The sequence below is a fragment of the Wyeomyia smithii genome, chromosome 2 (assembly GCF_029784165.1).
Source record: "Wyeomyia smithii strain HCP4-BCI-WySm-NY-G18 chromosome 2, ASM2978416v1, whole genome shotgun sequence".
NCBI lineage: Eukaryota > Metazoa > Arthropoda > Insecta > Diptera > Culicidae > Wyeomyia > Wyeomyia smithii.
Window position 1 is genome coordinate 23,120,968 of NC_073695.1, and position 19,112 is coordinate 23,140,079.

Sequence of the window (19,112 nt, forward strand, 5' to 3'; positions counted from 1 at the left end):
GATGACTCGTTTGTATGACACTAGTTATGTTCAAATAAGTCGTGTAATACTTGAGATAACAGACTTTCGTTGTTTTACAAATTAAAACATAACGGTTGCTTAAGTTTGATTACAATCAAATGAAAAGGGAACGTATGAGGGAGCCGAACTTTGAAACCACGTGTTCATTCATAATTCATCAGTTAACCCTTAACTATCCCGTTCATTCGATATTAATATTGTTCAAATCTGTTGTGGAGTTTCTTAGATAATGAAGTTTAGTGATTTTCACATTTCGATACATTACAGACGAAGTTACAGTCCGATTACAGCAAAATTCAACAGGGTGTTATGAGGCAGCTATACCTTTCGTTTGATACTTATTCTGTGGAAATCGGGTCAACCATCTCTGAGAAAAGTGAGTGAGCCCAAGTAGTCATCAGAATATGTTTCTTTCCATAGCTGGATTTCACATTTTTAAACATAACAGGAAAAGTAATGATCCGTTCGCAAAAGAAATCATTAGGGTCTTATGGGGCAATAAGACTTTCCATATGACACTGGTTTTATGAAAATCGGTCCAGCCATCTCTGAGAAACATGAGTGAGATTAAACAGTCTCCAGAACACGTTGCTTTCTGTAACTTCTGAACCATATGTTCAATCTTCATAAAATTCAAAAGTTGAGGGTTTTTTGGTAGACCGTTCATTTGAAACCAATTTTGTTCAAATCGGTTGTGTAGTTTCTGAGATATTGATGTTTCGTGATTTTTACATTTTGATACATAACCTAGAAATCAGATTACAATAAAATTTTCAATAGGGTCTTATAGGGCAACTAGACCTTTCATTTGCAATTGATTTCATTGAAATCGATTCAGCCATCTCTGAGAAAATCGAGTGAGATTGGGAGAGCGTTACACACACACATGCAGAAAATGCTCAGCTCGTCGAACTGAGTCGAGTGGTATACGACATTCGGCCCTTTTGAGCACTTTTATACCTTTAGTTTTTGCAGTGATTGCTATACCTTTCTGGGAGAAAGGCAAAAAGTAAAATGATAGAAATGACTTTTAATTTCAACTTCAATTCCGAGCAAGGCCGCAAACATTGAAATAGTACAATATTTAATTTAAATGATGTTGAGGCCACATATTTTGATCGTAGCTATGGCTTTAAACCGTCTGCGGGTTACGTTTCTTTCTATAACTTTCAAACCACATGTTTAAACATTATGAAATTCATTGTTTAAGGGTTTGAAAGCCCATTTATTTGAATTCAACTATGTTCATAGCTTCTGAGATATAAGAGCGTTTTTCACATTTTGACGCAGCGCCAAAACTAAAAGTTTGATTACAATGAAACTCAATAGCAACCTTAGCGGCAAATAGACCCTTCATTTGACGCCAAGATAGAGAGAATCGGTCAGACCATCTCTGAGAAAAGTGAGTGCGGAAGAAAGGTGCACATACACACGTACACACCCACACACAAACATATACACCTATACACGCATATATGTAGAAAATGCTCGATTCGTCGAACTGAGTTGAGTAGTATATGACGTTCAGCTATTTCAATCATTTTTCTACCTTTTAATTAGCTAGTGATCGTTAGGAGAAAGTCAATATGTTTACTTTCATTATGTGATTTCACATTTTTATGAACAACGGACACAGTTACAATCCGATTGCAATGAAATTCAATAGCAACCTATGGGGCAACTAGACCTTTCATTTGTAAATTATTTTATGAAAATCGGTCCAGCCATCACTGAGAAAAGTGAGTGAGAAAAAAAAGTTGCACATACACACACACACACATACACACATACATACATACATACAGAAAATGCTCAGTTCGTCGAAAGAAGTCGAGTGGTATATGACATTCGGCCATTGGGACCACTTTTATATCTTCGGTTTTTCCAGTGATTGCTATACCTTTCTAGGAGAAAGGCAATCATAATAGCAATTGAAAATGTATCAAATTACTTTTTTAGAAGTTTATCAAATCAATCAATATTTTGATTGATTTCTTGTACTTTGCTAACGATAAACAAGTAGATTTAAGAGCAATGATTTTTGACAAATGTGTTTTGAGTATAAAGAACCGCTTTATCGTCAGAAAACACCTTACCGTGATCTGTTACTGTCGTTTACAGTAAATTTTTTTTTTACACGGAGAAGAAAAACCGTGTGAAAAAAAATACGTTTAGAAAACATCTTGCTTGCAAAGGGCATCAAAGTTCATTATAAACGACCAACAAACAGTCGATTTATGTAGCATTACTGCAAACGGCAGCCACAAATCGTCGCCCTCCCAACTTGTATCCCCGGGAGGTCTAGAAAAGTTTTATTGAATTTAGCATTTAGCTGAAATTCGCCTTTCAAAGAAGCGTGATGGCGTTCCCAATGAAATTGAATTGAAATATCTGAAATTTTTGTCATAGCGTAAATTGAATTCTCCGGAAAAATAATTCTCACTCCATTACTTGGCACATTCGACGCCTTCTCCTATCACATTCCCACCTTGGTAAAATACTGCCAGGATAGCTGCAAAATTCCTTTTCTGCTCTACCACCACTACTGTGGGAAAGGAACTCCCAGAGCGACTTCAATTATTAGCAGTGCTCGTTCCGGTCGTTCGCCGGTAGCAACACACCTTTCACAAAAAAAAAAAAAAAAAAAAAAATCAAAACAGGCTTGGTATCTCGTATTCCACGCACTGCTTGCCACTCATCTAACTTTCATGAGCTGACTGGGCGAGATCAAAAAGGATTCGTCGTTGACTGACCATTTGTTTAGTCGGCAATGTGGCCATTGGAATCTTTTTCCAATTCGTCTGGGCGGGTGTTGAAGAGCTGAAGGGAACCCGAGCTAGGCTGAAGTTTATGGCACCTTTCGACCGCATTTGGATCGGGAAATAACCGGAATCAGTGTTTATCTTTTATTTATTTGGTTTCCCAATTCATCAGTGGTATTCATAATAAATTGCGAAAATCATCTCTCATTCTTCTTTTCGTAAAATTTGCCTTAGCTAGCGCTATAACGGTAATCGTTGCAAGTTGGGAAAGCCATTATTAGGCTTGTGATGAGGTTTTGAATAATAAAATTTTAACGTCGTTCTAATCTATAGAATTAATCGTCTGCACCGAATTCTGCGAAGTTTGTGATTGTGAAAAGCTTTTACTCCAAATGAAATTAAGTTCACTCTTAAAATTATTTCAAAGTCAATCTAAGGCGCTAACATAACCTACTCGTAACTGAAAGAATAATGTGGTAGGATATTTTCGAGCAAATGCCACCTACGACATCAAAGCAAATCTAATCAAAAGTCGATTTACCAACTGTTCCAACGTAGAGCAACTTTTATCATGTTTACATGCCAAAAAAATGTTTCCCACATACAGAGGTCGATAAGTTACATAGAGCCACTAAGCAATTTGCTAACATCGTGTAGAGGATATCAAACAAACAACTGACTGTGTGCGGCTGGCTGGCACGAAATCCACGGAAGAGGACGGTTTGAACTTTCCCCAGCGTTAGTTACCGACACATGTGTGTTTACATTATTCTCTTCCACGCTGCCCCCTTGCTAGCAGTTTGGTAACCAGGTGACACCGGAGTTGTATCCTCTGGGATGGGCAATTGACCCAATCCCAGTTCCACCTCTTTCGCAACGAAAAGTGCTGCTAAACCAAGTTGTTGGCGAAGGGTAGTGAATAATCAATGTATCCTTGTTCACTTACGTTTCACTCTCTTACTAGTGATTAGAACTGAACGGTGTATTTTCTTTTTAATCGGGTGCCAAATCCGTTAGAGTCGTTTGAAACGCCTCGTTGAGGTAGATGCTAACATGATAATGTGAAACTTCTACCCACGCAAACGCCGCCGTAACGTTGGGGTGTTAATTTATTGCAGCAGGGTTGAAGCGTATAGCGCGAATGATAAATAATACAGGTACAAAAATTACCGGTGTCAATATGCGATAATTATCGACACGATTCTCATTTACCTATAGAGGTTAAAAGCTAACGAACGGTGGTTTGTTCACGCGACATAATCACCGTCGATAATTTGTACTACGTGGTGCGCTTCTAGGTTTTGTCATTAGGACAGCTTTTTATATAATTTTAAATTTAAATATAAATAAATAAAATTCATTGAAAAAAAACAAAATTAAAATATCCAAAAACTACGGTGAAAAATTAAAAATTAGAAGAATTGTAGTCAAATTATTTCAATGAATTAATATTAGACGATTTTATATGCACTTAACCCTCTAGTGCTCAAGTCATTTTTCAGGCGGAACTCGCTAAAATCACTATAAATCTTTATTAACAATTTCAAAGTATTTATTGAAGCTTTTTAGAGGTTCAACTACAGCATGTCTAGAGGCGGCACCGAGCACTAGAGGGTTGAAAATAAACAAAAGTAGGGTAATCGTTCATTATTAATCTTAACAGCTAGGTACACATATATTCTTCTTATTTCTCTTATTTGTCGAATTTACCGTCACATTTCTACAAGTTTTGATTGTAAATCTATTTGCTTCTCGATTTTGTCAAGTGGTTGAAAGTTTTACATTGAAAATATGGTAAAATTTGACGAAGAATTTATCAAAAAGATGTGATGAGATGAATAAAGGTACTGAGATGAATATAGGAGCGATTACCCTAGATGTTGAATTTACAGCTCTCACCAAATCGCTTTCAGTATGTTTAGTTAATTTTTTGAACCACACATATTACACGTTTATGCTCAGAGTGCTTAAAACGCTACTGCGAACCAGAACAGACCAAAATAGCAAATGATCGCCGAAAACACTATCGAAAGACAAAAAAAGGTCAAATAGAAATGTTTACAAAATAAACGAAGAATAGTTTTTTTTTCAAGCCTAATCGCAAAACCTCAAACAAAACTTCAAATTGATCTAGAAAAAATCTGAAAAAGGAAATGATCTCAAAACCTGTATCAAAATATGTTGAAAATTGCTAAAAATGTTTCTAAAGGCCAGGAAAGGTTGAAGTGAAATCACCGCGTTTCATACTAAAAATCACTTAATAAACGATGGTCCGCTATTAAACTGAAAATGTTTATAGAAAATGAACAAAAATGAATATTTATTTTCAACATGTCCTTTACGATTTCGCTGAAACTTTTTCCTTTTTGTCATAACCTTTAAAAAAATCTAATTTTTCACCCATTGTAGATAACAATAATGGTCTCAATGAGCTATCAAAATTTGGTGATGGTCAAAAAGGTTACAATTTCCAAAAAGAAACTATTTTCTTATTTAAGCCAAAATGGTTTGTTTGTTTTTTTTTTACGATGTATATATTTTTTCGAAGGACAAAAATGTTTTTTACAAGTTACCGCTTAGAGAATCAAATTTTGGCACCGAAGATTATCCCGAAACATGATGTCCCGGGTTAACTTCATAAGGAAAAGAAGGGGTTATTGAAATGCAAAAATATCAATCATCAAGCTTGTCATCAGTCAAAATTTCATGAGTAATAAATAAATGAAAACAACAAAAAAGAGAAGTGAAAAAGTAAATAAGCCAGAATGTTATAAGTAAAAATGTCATTACAATTCCAAAAAAAACAAACGAAAGAAAAAAATGCCAGGAAATGAAAATATAAAAAAGTCGTAAAATTCAATAAGCCACAAAGACAAAAAGGCAGAAAGTTAAAAACTAACAAACCAGCAAGTCAAAGAGTTGAAATGTCAAAAAAAAAAACAATACATCCAAAACAGGCTTCTGAAAATGACTGTCTTTCCGTGACCAAATTTTAAACTAATTCGGCTCTCATTGTATTGCACAGCTCTCCCCGCTCCCCTCATCTCCTGATGAATGTTGGTTCATCCAAGCTCATCCAAGCTTAAATATGTATCGTTTCCAGAAAATCTGTAATCTGTATATGCAGACATTTGTATAAAAAATACGCGACAAATCTGTATAAATACAGACAAATCTGGGAATGTGGCATCACTGCCAATAGGACATCCTCAAAATGAACAAAACTAGGCTGTCATGTCTGAACGAACAAAAACCATGCACAAGAGTGAGCTGTCATGTGCAACACATGACAGCTTAGTTGACTGTGTAAACTTTAGCTGTATGTGAGCTCGCTCTCATGAATAGCTTATTCATGAGGCAGTTAGAGTAAAAAGAGAGAACAGTCGTCAGTATAGTGTCCAACCGCAGTCTTTTTCCGAAGCCTGCATTAAAGTGCCCAAAGGCCGGCAAATTGAAGAACAGAAAGGGTTTTAAAAGCCAATAACTTGAACAAGCAAAGTAATGAAAGATCAAAAGCACAATAAGTTAAAAAGTTTAAAAATCGAAGAGTCGAAAAGATATAAAATTAATTGAACAAAAAGACCAAATAATAAAATATTAGAACTAAATAAATCAAAAAGTTTAAAAATTCAAACAACAAAAAAATTTAAAAAGTCTACAAATTAAAAAGCTGTGAAAAAATTAAAAAGACAAACTAAAAGTCAATAGTCAAAATTCGAAAATTTGACTAGTCGAAAAATAAAAAAAACGAAAAAACGACTACAAATCATACAGTGAAAAAGTAAAATACCGAAAAACCAACGAGTAAAAAAAGAGAATTAGATGAAATGCCAAAACTTACGCTACGTCAAACAACTAAAAAGTCAAACCAATCAATTTGAACATTAGAAGTAGAGAAACCATAAAAATCAAGAAGTCAATGAGTTACTGTAGTACTGGGTACCGAGTTAACAAATCAATGATTTAACCATTCAAAAAGTTGAATAGTGAAAAGTGAAACAGTCAAGAAGTTTAGAAAGTAAGAATTTTTATATTGAAAAGTTTGAGGGTAAAAATTAAATGAACCAGCAACTCAAAAAATCAATAGGACAGAAGATAAATAAGCCAGTCAAAACGTCAAACAACAATTCCAATTCAAAAAATTTAACAATTAAAACCGTTAAATGCGCTAGAAATTCAAAGCGTGAAAAAATGAAAATGTAAAAAGTTGAATACTTAATATGTTGAAAAGTCAATAAATCATAACGCCAGAGACACAAAAAAAAACAGAAAATGTCATTAGGTCAAAAGAGACGAAAACCCAGAAAGTGAAAGAATCACAAAATGTCAATAAGTCAAAGAGTAAGGAAATTAATTAGTAAAAAGCTGAAAAGACAAATAGGTAGAAAGTCTAAGAGTCACAAATTTGTTAAACAAAAGCCAACAAATCATTAAGACAAAATATTGAAAAAAATCAAAAACTTAAAAACGCGTTAAGCCAATGAAAGAGAAGTTTAAAATTCAAGCAATCGAAAAGTTCCTAAGTCAAGAAATTAAAAATTAGAAATTTAACAAGGTAAAAAGTTGAAAAGTCAAAGGAATAAAATGTAGACAAGGCAGCAGTTCAACGACTCAATAAGTAAATTAATGAACCAGCCAAAAATGGAATACACTGGGGTCTTTTTTGACGCGGTTGGTTGTACCGCGTTGAAAAAATCCGTGTATTAAAAACCGTGTTATTTGAAAGAATCGCGTTAAAAAACTCCTTTCAATAAAAAGATCCGTTTAAAAATAATAGCACATAAGTCAATATAAACTTGAAAAATGATAGAAAAATGGTAACAGAACACACAAAATGAGTTTATAGTGCTTCCAAAATAAAAATTCATTGAAGACAATAGCTTTTTTCTAATGATTTTGCCATATTTTTAAACTTTCTTTCCTTCATCGGAAGTTAATTGCAACGATTCTGAATCGTATTGTTATACAATTATTAATGTATTTTTGTTCCTTTTTCCTGAATCAGCGGAAATCGCCTATTATTTGATAATAACGGCAAACATATTAAATATGCATTAGTTAGATTGATAAAACAGAAAATCTTATTGTCATGAACCATACGATTGATTTTTCACTTTATTAGCTGTTTTCATACTAAGCTCATCTGATACCGCATAAAAATAATCTTCCAAATGGCGGAAAAATAATACGCGTTATTTCAAAATATCGCGTAAAAATATTCCGCGTTATTGTAAAAAATCGCGTAAAAAAGCCGCGTATAAAAAAACCGCATAAAAATAACCCGCGTAAAAAAAGGAGGACGGGACACGAGGCATATGGACGCTAGGTATATGGATGTTAGGCATAGTATGCTAGGCATACAGACGCGAGGCATAATGGATGTGAGGCAGAATGGATACGAGGCATACTGCCACAAGGCATAACGGACGCGAGGCCGAATGGACACAAGGCCGAATGGACGAAAGGCCGAATTGACGAAAGGCCGAATGGACGCGGGCCGAATGCGCTGTTGTACGATCGCATTAGATCCAATAATGTAGTTCAGGTGTAAATATATTCCTAAAGAGTTTAAGTTGGGTATAATACTTTTCTTGAAATCATGCGGCGAAGACGCATAATCGAGGGCAAGGAAACAAGGCGGCCTCTCGCACCCAAACGACTGATCTACTGGTTTGCTAGGTATACTCAAACAGAGTTTTCTTCCCTTAGTTAAGTTCGAACGAGCGGTAGCGAGTAAGGACAGCATTCGCTCGAACAGCGAGTCAGCCGAAGGCCGCGAGTGTATTGCTTTCCAAATGACACTTTAAAACGAAAAACATGTTATTGAAAGAGGGCTGTGATGATGATGACGATAATAACATATTTCGCATCACTTCCCCTTAGCCTTGCGTCCATTCGGCCTCGCGTCTCGTCGGCCTCGCGTCCATTCGGCCTCACATCCATTCGGCCTCGCATCCATTCGGCCCCGCGTCCATTCGGCCTCGCGTTCATTCGGTCTCGCGTTCATTCGGTCTCGCGTCCATATGCCACGTGTCCGTATGCCTGCCGTCCATTATGCCTAGCGTACTATGCCTCGCGTCCGTATGCCTCGCGTCTGTATGCTTAACGGGGTGTCATCTAAAAAAAGACCCCAGTGCAGTCAAAATGTCAAGATAATAAGAATTCAAAGACAAAGTTCAATAGTCAAAAAGTCAAACAGTTATTCAAAGAGTTACTGATGCAAAAATCTAAAAAAGCCAAGAAGTTGAAATATTAAAAAATCAATAGGTCAAAAATTTGAAATTTCGAAGTAAATTAATCAAAATATCACAAAGACAATAAGTCGAAAGTTTAGAAGCGGGTCAGCTAAAAACTGAAACCCTCTTTAATAATGGCAAAAAATAAGCCAGAAAATGTCAATAAGTCAAAAAAGATGAAAATTCAGAAAATGAAAGAGTCACAAAATGTCAAAAATTCTAAGAGTGAAGATATTAAAAAAAGGTGAAGAGACAAAAACGTAGAAAAACTAAGAGCCACAAATTTATTGAACATAAAATCAAAGATAGCAACGTCAAAAAATCTAAAAGTCAAAATTTCATGAAGTCAAGAAAAGGAACTAAAAATCCAGTAACAAGTAGTCACCAAGTCACGAAGTCAACAATTCAAAAATTAAAAAAAAAAAACAAAAAATTAGTAAGTAAACTAATAAACCCGTCAAAAAACAAAAGAGTAATAAAGTGAAATAAACAATAACTCAGAAAGTAAAAAAAAAACAAAAAACAAAAATCAAGAAACAGCTCAAGAAGTTAATTATTTCAAAGCCAAGAAGTCAAAACATGAAAACATCAATAAGTCAAAAAGTTGCAAAGACAAAAAGTCAGGAAATGTCAATAAGTCAAAAAACAATAAACGAAAAATACGGAAGAAAACCAGTCAAAAAATCGAAGAATATAACGATTGAAAAGTAGAAAAAATGAAATGGAAACAAGGGTAGAAGGCTTAAAGTCACAGATTCAATAGATTGAATCAACAGATCAAAAAGGTAAAATATTGAAACGTCAAAAAATCATAAAACCGGAAAAGTCATGAATTCAAGAAAAAACAAGTCTTAAATTCAAGTAATCAAAAAACCAAATAGTAAAGAAGTCGAACATTAGAAATTTAAAAAGTGAAAGAGTTGAAAAGCTAACAGATTAAAATGTAAGCAAAACAACAATGTTTGAGTTAATAAATTAATAAGGCCGATAAAATTTTATTTTTATTTTATGTCACCCCCCTTAAAAATGTTGAAAATTGGAAGGGGAAGAAAAAATAGTTCAAGCCATTTCTATACTATATATTGCAGTCTAGTGCAGTGAGGGTGTTGTCAAAAGGCAAGCCAAACTATTGAAAACAATGATAAAGTGTTATTTTTCAACATTCATTTGAATGCAAGTTTTTTTTTCCTGTATGGGCTCCCTCACTGCGACCAGAATCGTAGATCTATTGTTAGATATGCCCGGGTGTCTAATGTATCCCGCACTTCTGTTAATAGCAATACCTCTATTGAGAAGTGGCATGCTTATTATTATTGTTCATCAGTGCTTGTGTGTAATGTGCTACTCTTCCTTACACGCTTACTGTTCTACTATACCGATACTCGTTCCTCTTGCCAAATATCACCAATTATAATTCCCTGGAGAAGTTTCGTCGTGCGTCCTTCTGGCCAGTTTTATTGATAAGAGGGACTTATTTTTTGTTAAGAGGAAGTCACGCAAAGGTATTTGTAGATTTCAGCGTAAAGGAAGGGTAACTGGTGGGGAACCTGAGAATATACCCATGCTTAAGTCCTCTTTGACATCGGGTGGCCTGATTCTACTAAGATTCGAACCCATGACCATCCGCTTGATAAAGCGGACTCTGTAACCTTGCGGCTACGCAGCTCCCCCTGAATGCAAGTTACAAACATCGTTACATGCATACAAATTTTCATTGAAGTTATTCCTTTTTTTCTTCTCAGTGTTTTTTATTTTTGGCCCTCCTCTTGGCTAACTTTGATTACCTTGAACATAAAAAGAATTCGAAATTTGTATCATTCCAAGTAAGCTAATTAACCAGTCAAAATATAGAAGAGCAAATAGTCAAGAGAATGAGAATTTGAAACGTAAAAGTTCGAGAGTTAAAAAATCAAACAACAATTCAAGAAGTCAAAAATTCGGCAAACTGATTCAGAAAACTTAAAGTGCAAAATAAAAAACAAAAAGTCAAAAAATTATAAATTTGAAATTATTAAAAACAAAAAGCCAGAAAAACTAAAAATTTGAAAAATGTATATAAGTCGAAAAAAAATTAAAAGTCAAGAATAAAAAAGTCACAACAATTGTCAGACAATTGAAAAAATAGAAAAGTTTAAGAGACAAGAAGGTAGAAAATCTAATTGCCACAAACTTTTCAAACAAAACACCGAAATATTGCCTCGACAATAAATCAGAAAGTTGATGAAGCCAAAAAGGAGTCTAAAAGTCAAGTCACTAAATCACGAAGTCAGAAAATCAAAAATTAGACAAGTCAACAAATTTAGTCATTATTTGATAAATTATATTAATAAATAAACTAATGAACCAACTAAAAATAAGAGTCAAAAAAGTAAGGAAGCAATTCTAAAGGTCAATAATTCAAAAAGCAGGTGTGAAGATATAAAAAAGTGAAAAAAGGAGCCAAAAAGTAAAAAAGTGAAAAAACCATAAATTCAATAAGGCCGATACAAATTTCATTTTCATTCTAGACCCCCCCCCCCCTTCAAAAATGTTGAAAATTGGAAGGGGAAGAAAAAAAAGTTCAAGCCGTTCTGGTAATTAGTTTAATTTAGCAACAAACAAATCCAGTGAGAGTGTCATCAAAAGGCAAACCAAATGATCAATTATGATAATAATGTGATATTTTTCAACACACTTTTGCATGCAAGCTACGTACCTTGCAGACAATTTTTTATGAAAGCTATCCCGCATAATCAATAACCATAAACGGATGATAATGCAGATCGTTTAACGATAACCCACACAGTTGTGACTATATTCCGAACTAGTTGTTAAGCAAGTTTTATGGTTATTAATTATGCGGGATTCCTTTTTTTTCTTCTTAGTGTTATTTATTTTTTGCCCTCCCCTTAGCTAACTTTGATAACAGTGGACATAAAAACTATTCCAAATTTGTATCAGCCTTAACAAAAAATCAACAAGTCAAAAAGGCAAAATATTGAAACGCTTAAAAGTAAAAAGTTCGAAGAGTCCAAAATTAAAACGTAAAAACTCATGAAGCCAAAATATCAGAAAATCAATTACTCAAGATGTCAAATGCAAAATGTCAAAAATCGTCAAAAATCTGTCCACGTGGTATGTGGATGGCTCTTTGATGAGTTAATGAGTTAATAAGTAATAAGTTGATAAGTTTATTATTAGTATTTCCGCAATTTTTACGCCCGGGGAGGTGACTCCACTCAGAATAGTTACACTTTGCACGGTTAAAAAAAGAAATCAAAATCATTAGTGAAGAATGAGCAGCAGTTAGCTGAAACGGCACAACATTTTGCGGCATAGTCCATTACTTTGCTGTGGAACTTCAAAGATGTTAAAGGCACATGTTACAGGAAAAAAAGTACCGACAAAAATTATTGATGATTATGATTATGATTAAGAGTTTCTTCTGATCTTTCTAGTTTATCAAAATGTGGTTCAGTTCTGAGTGATTAAAGTGAAATCTGTCGTGTTGATAATGACTTCAAATTTTATTCCGAAGTAGCAAGGGTTAATAAAAGCTAGTTGTTCACTAAAATGCTTACGGTTGTATCATTGATCACTTGCTTTGCTTTGTACCAGTTTATATAATCTTAGCAAAGAAGTGTCTGATGTGGTCTGATATGATAGAATAACTCTTTATTCTAGGCTCTGCTCATTGTGAGCACTTAAGAGAGGATTAAAATAATCACTAGAAAATGGAAGCTTTATTTAGAAAAGAAACATTGTTACCTGATATTCAAGTTTTTATTGAAATTTTCTCAACAAAAAAAGCTACAACGAGCTTTCAACTAATTCATAAATTTATCACATAATACGGTGCATAATTTCCCTCGACAAGCGAAAAAAGGGAAAGAGTTTCTAACGCGATTATAAGTGTATAAATTAATTGCATAATTCAAGCGGTTTGCAGCTCAGCTACGATTGGTTCGCATCAAACGGGAAGTAACACTTAACGACGCACGGTTCGCTCCGCTTATCCTGGTATTACCCTCAACATTAGAATTGGGCCGTAATAGGACGACCGTAATAGGGTTAAGCGATACAATTGTTCTGCCCCTCCCACACACAAGTGAGGAACAATATTAAAGCTAATTGCAGTTTAAGTTGTCGTTCTGTTGATCCGCAGCAATTGAGTCAGGTTGTTGAAATTATGGACTTTTAAATGTGCTTACGTCTCTGTGGTACGTAAACAACAACAACGCTTAGCACACAATAGGGCAATAAATTTGGGTCCTTATTTACCTGTCTCTGCAGCATGTAGCTGAATTCCGACACGACCTGCTTCTTGCCTCCACTATCCATCCTGAGGCGCTGAGAGTGGGAGTCCTGCTGTGAATTATTTTAAAAGTGGGTTACCAGGAGGGAGGCAGTTTTTTCCCGCTTCAGTGTGCACTGAAAATTTTATGGTTGACTGGTGCTGCGGTGATAAAGATGTCCGGCGGAAAAGCGACACGGGTGGTGGATTGAAAGTAAAAAACAGCGTATGCTATTTCCGATCTTTCGAAAAGTGCACTTTGCAAACCTAATTATCAGTTGTTTTCCAACTTATCACTGGCCGAAAACGCATAGATCGCTTTCGAGAAAATAACTTTTCCTTTGAGTTTGGCTTCTTTTCCCATTCACTTCTCGAAAACAGTGAGATATAGGCGGAGGACTGTTTTCGTCAGCAAACTGTTCATGCAGAAGATCATAACAGAAACGAGCGATCCCGGTATCTACTGGTAACGAACCACAGAACACTTGCACAATTTTCTACACTTGATTGCGGACAAATAAGTTATATTTTGTTGCTTGTTTGCTAACGGTTAGACACGGACCACTTTCTCCTAAGTTTCGTTCGAGTTTACTTATGCGAGGCTTTCCGGAGTGAAAGATGCAGCGGGAGGATGTAGTTGTGTGTATGTGTGCACAAAGATGGGTTCTTTGTGTATAGTTGGTGAATTCTGGAACAGTGGGACAATTGTGTTTGGTGTGCCTGGCGGAGTACCGAGAAAACGCGTCCGCACTCGATAAAGTTCCACTGCAATATGATTAGGAAGCTCTTCGATAAAACTGCTCAAGACGATTCCTGCGCTCACCGAAGTCCTCTCGTTTGTCATCTCTCTTGTGTTCGGAATCCTATCGGGTCGGTCATTATCTCTCCGGATCATATGTGACCACCCACCACCCACTCTGCTTGTGTTTATGCAGGCTTACCTGCTGCTGGCTTGGCGGTGCGAGACTGTTGCGCTTCCTTCTTGTTAGCATAGGAGGGGTGATAGTTGTCAACATAAACATTGGATCAACAGTGAGTGTAGCTGAGTAGAAGATGCACCGGAGAGCAACGCTCTTTGTCTAACGGTTGAGCGGAAATGCTACGGAGATTGATCTTGACATTCAAATGTGCACGAATACAAGCTTCTGCCGAAAGCTGAGCAGAGTGTCCTGTTATGGATGCTAAAATTTGATTGCTTTTTTAACAAATCAGTTGAAATTCTACCTCATATATTACAGTATGTAGGAATATGGAAAAAATATGTCGCAACTGTCACCCTAAAATGTCAAAAATGTTTAGTACAAGCTGATTATTTCCGAATTAACAACAACACAATTCAATTAATAAATATTTAATGCATAATACGTTGTGAGCCGTTTTGGTGGGTAAGTAACGTCGCACCTTTTATTTACTCTATGTTGTTACGTGTTTCTGACTCTGTGAACGTGCTACTGCCGTCAACTCAGCGCTAACCTGGCGAAGAAAAAGCTCTTCGCCAAAAGCGTTTTGAGAGCTTTTGAAACTTTTAGCTTATTTCTTCAATCTAGCTTTTCGACAAGCTTTACTGGTTAAGTAAAGTGACATAGATTCGGATGCAAATCACACGTGTTTGTTTTTTTATGGGATTAGAAAGATATGTTAATCGTTTTTATTAGCTAAAATATGAAAAAGCTGCCATATTTCCAAAAAGATCTAATATAGAATCTGTTAGTATAAGCGCTCCATGTTAATAGCAAAATTATTGACTTTGTGAAAGAATTATTAGAGCTTTAGTCATATTTGAACAGAATAAATCGAACATCAAATCTTAACAGAGCGTAATTAATTTTATTTTTTTTCTGAATAAATTATAAACTTCAGAATACATCGCGCAATCGAACAGTGACAGAAGACAGCCACTATCATTTTACACTGTCCATTAATCTACGCCAGCCGACAAGTGTATTTATTGCCCTTTTGCCGTACTGAACCAGCGGGACTTCGCAAGGATTTCCTAACAGTACCGTACTTGACTTCCGGATAAACCTGCTAACTTCCTAGCCAACACCGCAACGGCATGCAGCCGATTGCAGGGCCTACACGCACCGTTGACCGCACGACCTGTTGCGTTCGAAATGAGCTAATTACAGTTGCAGTTTATCAACCGCGTGCACTTCCACGATTGTTGCGGTGATCGCTCTGAACTGTTTCATTTTTAAGCCAAACTCTAGCCAACGCGCAAACTTGACCCTAATTAAGCGCTGGTAACTCACTTGTCCTTTGTCAGCGTTTGTTGGCTGTCACTTCTGAGTGGTGGAAAATAATAAAATTCTGATTGCTCTGAAAACAAGCGTACATATTAGGTTACCGATCATGCTACTGGTGCTAATACTGAATGACACTAAAAATTGATCTGCTCTTGGTCTACATCGTTTACACTAATTAATCTGAGGTTGGTTGGTTTTGACGTAGATCAGGAAGCTTGATCGGATTTGCATTTAATCAAATTAGTTGATGTTGTCTAGTAAGTAAGTAACTACTAGGCAGCTGACACAGCATCTTGAATATAAAAGCATACGTCATTTGTTTTTCTCCATATTTTACATGAACCCATCGCTTCATCCTAATTCTATAGTACATACTGCGTTCGGCCCTCAAGAGCATGACGAAGTTCTTCTTCAGTTCAGATCAATCCGACTCAACTTGTTGAGTCGGATGTTCTGCGCAAGAGTTGTGACGTATTCTCGCAAAGAACCGAACCGCATCCAAACATCACATTTTGTTTACCCATTGAAAACTTCAAAGAGTATGTGCGTTTTTTTTTCGTGAAGAATAAGCATGTAAAGCAGCAAGTGGATTCCGGCTGACGTTGAGTGACTGCCGTAGTTAGCTTGTATTTCTCCTCCGGAGTTTGTTCGAAAGCCCACAAAGTATGGGTTCTGTCAATGACCAAACAATACTCACAAAACTGCAGCCAGACTAATTGTTTTGTAAATAACCTTGGGCTGGATGACTGTTCAGGATTGTAGCTGAATGCTTTTGACTTCATTTATTTATGAACATTGCAGTATCCGAGAGACACAGCTGGGTTCAAGTGTGCTGGGATTTCCGGAACAGCGTGCGTACCCAATTGCGGACGTGAGCATCATAATGCTGATCAATGTACCCACTAAAAATCACCGAACCGGTCTGGGCAACTATTTATTGGTTCTGGTGAAAAATACGCTGACTATCATGGTGACTTGGTAGAATTCTTTCCACTGTGTGGATTTAGCCTGTCTCTTTCGGCATATAATTTAAACATTTCATCGCTCAATGACGATGAGCGTAGAAATTTGCTTAGCTTTCGTTTCTTTTTTGTGTATCAAGTACTCTATATGAATATCTTAGTCAGTTTGGATTAAGTTCATTAAAATTTAATCCTTTTGTTTTTTCGTCTCTACAGCGAAGCCGCTCCAAATTTTCGTCTGAATAATGATGGGTTTATAAATTATAGAACAACTCCAGCTATTTTGCAGATTGGTTTGATTATTTTTTTAGTAGTTTTCGGGAATGCACGATGATCTAGATGAATTGCACGACGATTCGGTTTTGACAAGGAAATTTAATTTAACTATCGTGAATTATGCTATTGGGTTTTGATTCTCAAGCATTGTCATGCACTGCACAAAATCAGTTAGTGGACTAAAATTATAAACTAAATTTAATAATACAATAAGCGAACAGAAAAGGTTCTGACGTAAAAATAGTTAAGTATACAATATATTTGTATTGTATGATAAGACATTGTGAACAACCGATATTAGTCTAAATGAAGGTCGGTGCATGAAGGTAAAGCTAGGACTGAAAAACAATTCCTCCTAAAATTTGGAAAGCAATCATCTGAGCCTGAGTCAAAAATTTCTTAGGCTTTTGTTGAAAGTTCTCGAAGTTTTCGCAACAGGAGCCGAGGATACTGAATGTTCAATGAATTTTTTTCAATTTTATCCAAGTCGAGTGATATTTGACAGACGAGTATGATCGATTGAGGACGCAAAATAAGGATTGAAATATAGGATCTGGATCGCATTGCGCGTTCTTCCTTTTGTTGCTTAGTATTTCGCTATAAATATTTTTGAGATGAATGCAGTACGACAGTTGGATTCCTGCAGATCTGTATCGCGTTGTTTGTAGAATTCATCAATACCGACCCTCAGATAGGTAAATAATAAAAGTATCAATTTTCCAAAGAATCAAACTAACTCGACAAAAAGCATCTATAAAATTGTGCATATATTCACACAACGGATTTAGATTTATCATACGGTTCGAGATTATACATCCGCATGCGAGACTGAAACAAATTTTTGATCACATTTCCTATCACGGTAAATCCTGATATTATTTTACCTAACTTTATTGAAACAAACATCGGTTTAATCACGCAATTGGATTTTTAGTATTAACATTTTTACTTCGGTTAATATAGCATCATTTATTAAACGTGACAGAGCTGTACCTTTCCCTATTAATACAACTCCTATCCAATGATACTCATAGAGATGCAGTGGTACCCGCGGTCCTTAAACAAAACGAGCTTCATCATCCCTTTCCTTGGTAAAAGAATTGTGAACCAGTGAAAATTGCACAATGAAAATGTGATGCTAGCCCCAAGCAACGTTTATCTTGGTTCATTTTACAATTTTGTTAGTTCGACTAATCACAGAGTGCAACTACGGGCAGTCTACTAAGCTAAGCTTGAGGCTTGAGGTTAGCTGACGTTAAAAAGTTAGATTTAACCCCAATCCCAACATAATTTTTGAAACTGGGCTAATCTAAATGTTTTTTTTTCTGTGTGGGCTCATTACTGCGACCAGAGATTAGATCTATTGTGATATTTCCCAGGTGTTTTCTGTACTCCCCACTTCATATTATTGGCAGTATCACTATCAGTGCTGATAAAGGTCATTTTCCCCAGCAAAATTCTTCGAAAATTATAGCCAATCATATTTAATTTACACTTCCAATGATCGCAGCACTCTTTCAGATACACTAGATTTTCGTCCTAGTAACGTGCTGTAATACTAAGATGAAATAGATCGCGCGCATCGTTCACGGCTACGGAATAAAATTTGACGACAAATCCAACCAAATGATCTTCACTTCAAAGCGAAAAAGAAAAACAAACAGTCCACTCAACCAAAATGCACCTCACTGAAACATTTTTTCCCTGGCACTGACCGATGCCTTGACAATCTTCGTTAACTGATAAACTGATTTTGTTGTCTTGCTTTCATCGCATGAAATATAATGAGGTGTTTTGACAGTTCACTTCCATGCAAAAAGCGGGAAGGGAGAACTCTGAATGGATTGTTTTTTCACTTTCACTCAAGAGTGTCAACAAATATCAACCCTGATACTATTGAAGTAAGTAATACGCTTATCATTCATAACCATGCTTGTGTGTAAGTTTTACATTCCCGTTTCAAGCTCACTACCCTACTATACCGAGCCTCTGTCCATCCTAACAATATCGCCTAATTACAATTCCCTGGAGAGAACTTTCATACGTTACTCACACCAGTTTTATTATAATAGGGAGTTATTTTTGTTAGAAGGAGAGTCAACAGAGGTACTGTAGAGTTCAGATTGAAAGAAAGGTACGTGGTGGGAACCCATGCTAAAGTCCTTTGACCACCAAATGGCCTGATTCTACTAAGATTCGAACCCACGACCACCCGCTTACCAAAGCGGACTCTGTAACCTCGCGGCTGCGGTGCTTCCCAATCTAAAAGTTAATTTCATATCTAATCTTAACCCGAACTCTTACCTGAATTCACCACCCACTATACTTCCAACAAT

At 36.0% G+C, this 19,112-nt stretch overlaps 1 protein-coding gene across 2 annotated transcripts in view; it reads right to left on the reverse strand.

Moving 5' to 3' along the window:
* LOC129721638 (putative sodium-coupled neutral amino acid transporter 11) overlaps positions 1-14,052 on the reverse strand; it is a 105,143-nt gene extending 91,091 nt beyond the window's left edge. The window contains exons 1-2 of one of the 2 annotated variants that reach the window (XM_055674426.1): positions 13,560-14,052; positions 13,280-13,454 (exon numbers count right to left, since the gene is read on the reverse strand). In XM_055674426.1, the coding sequence (XP_055530401.1) occupies positions 13,280-13,339 (60 nt within the window). In that variant the 5' untranslated portion in view covers positions 13,340-13,454; positions 13,560-14,052. Of the gene's footprint in view, positions 1-13,279 lie in introns of both variants that reach the window. The other variant, XM_055674425.1, reaches the window with a different exon arrangement.
* Positions 14,053-19,112: the final 5,060 nt, after the last annotated feature.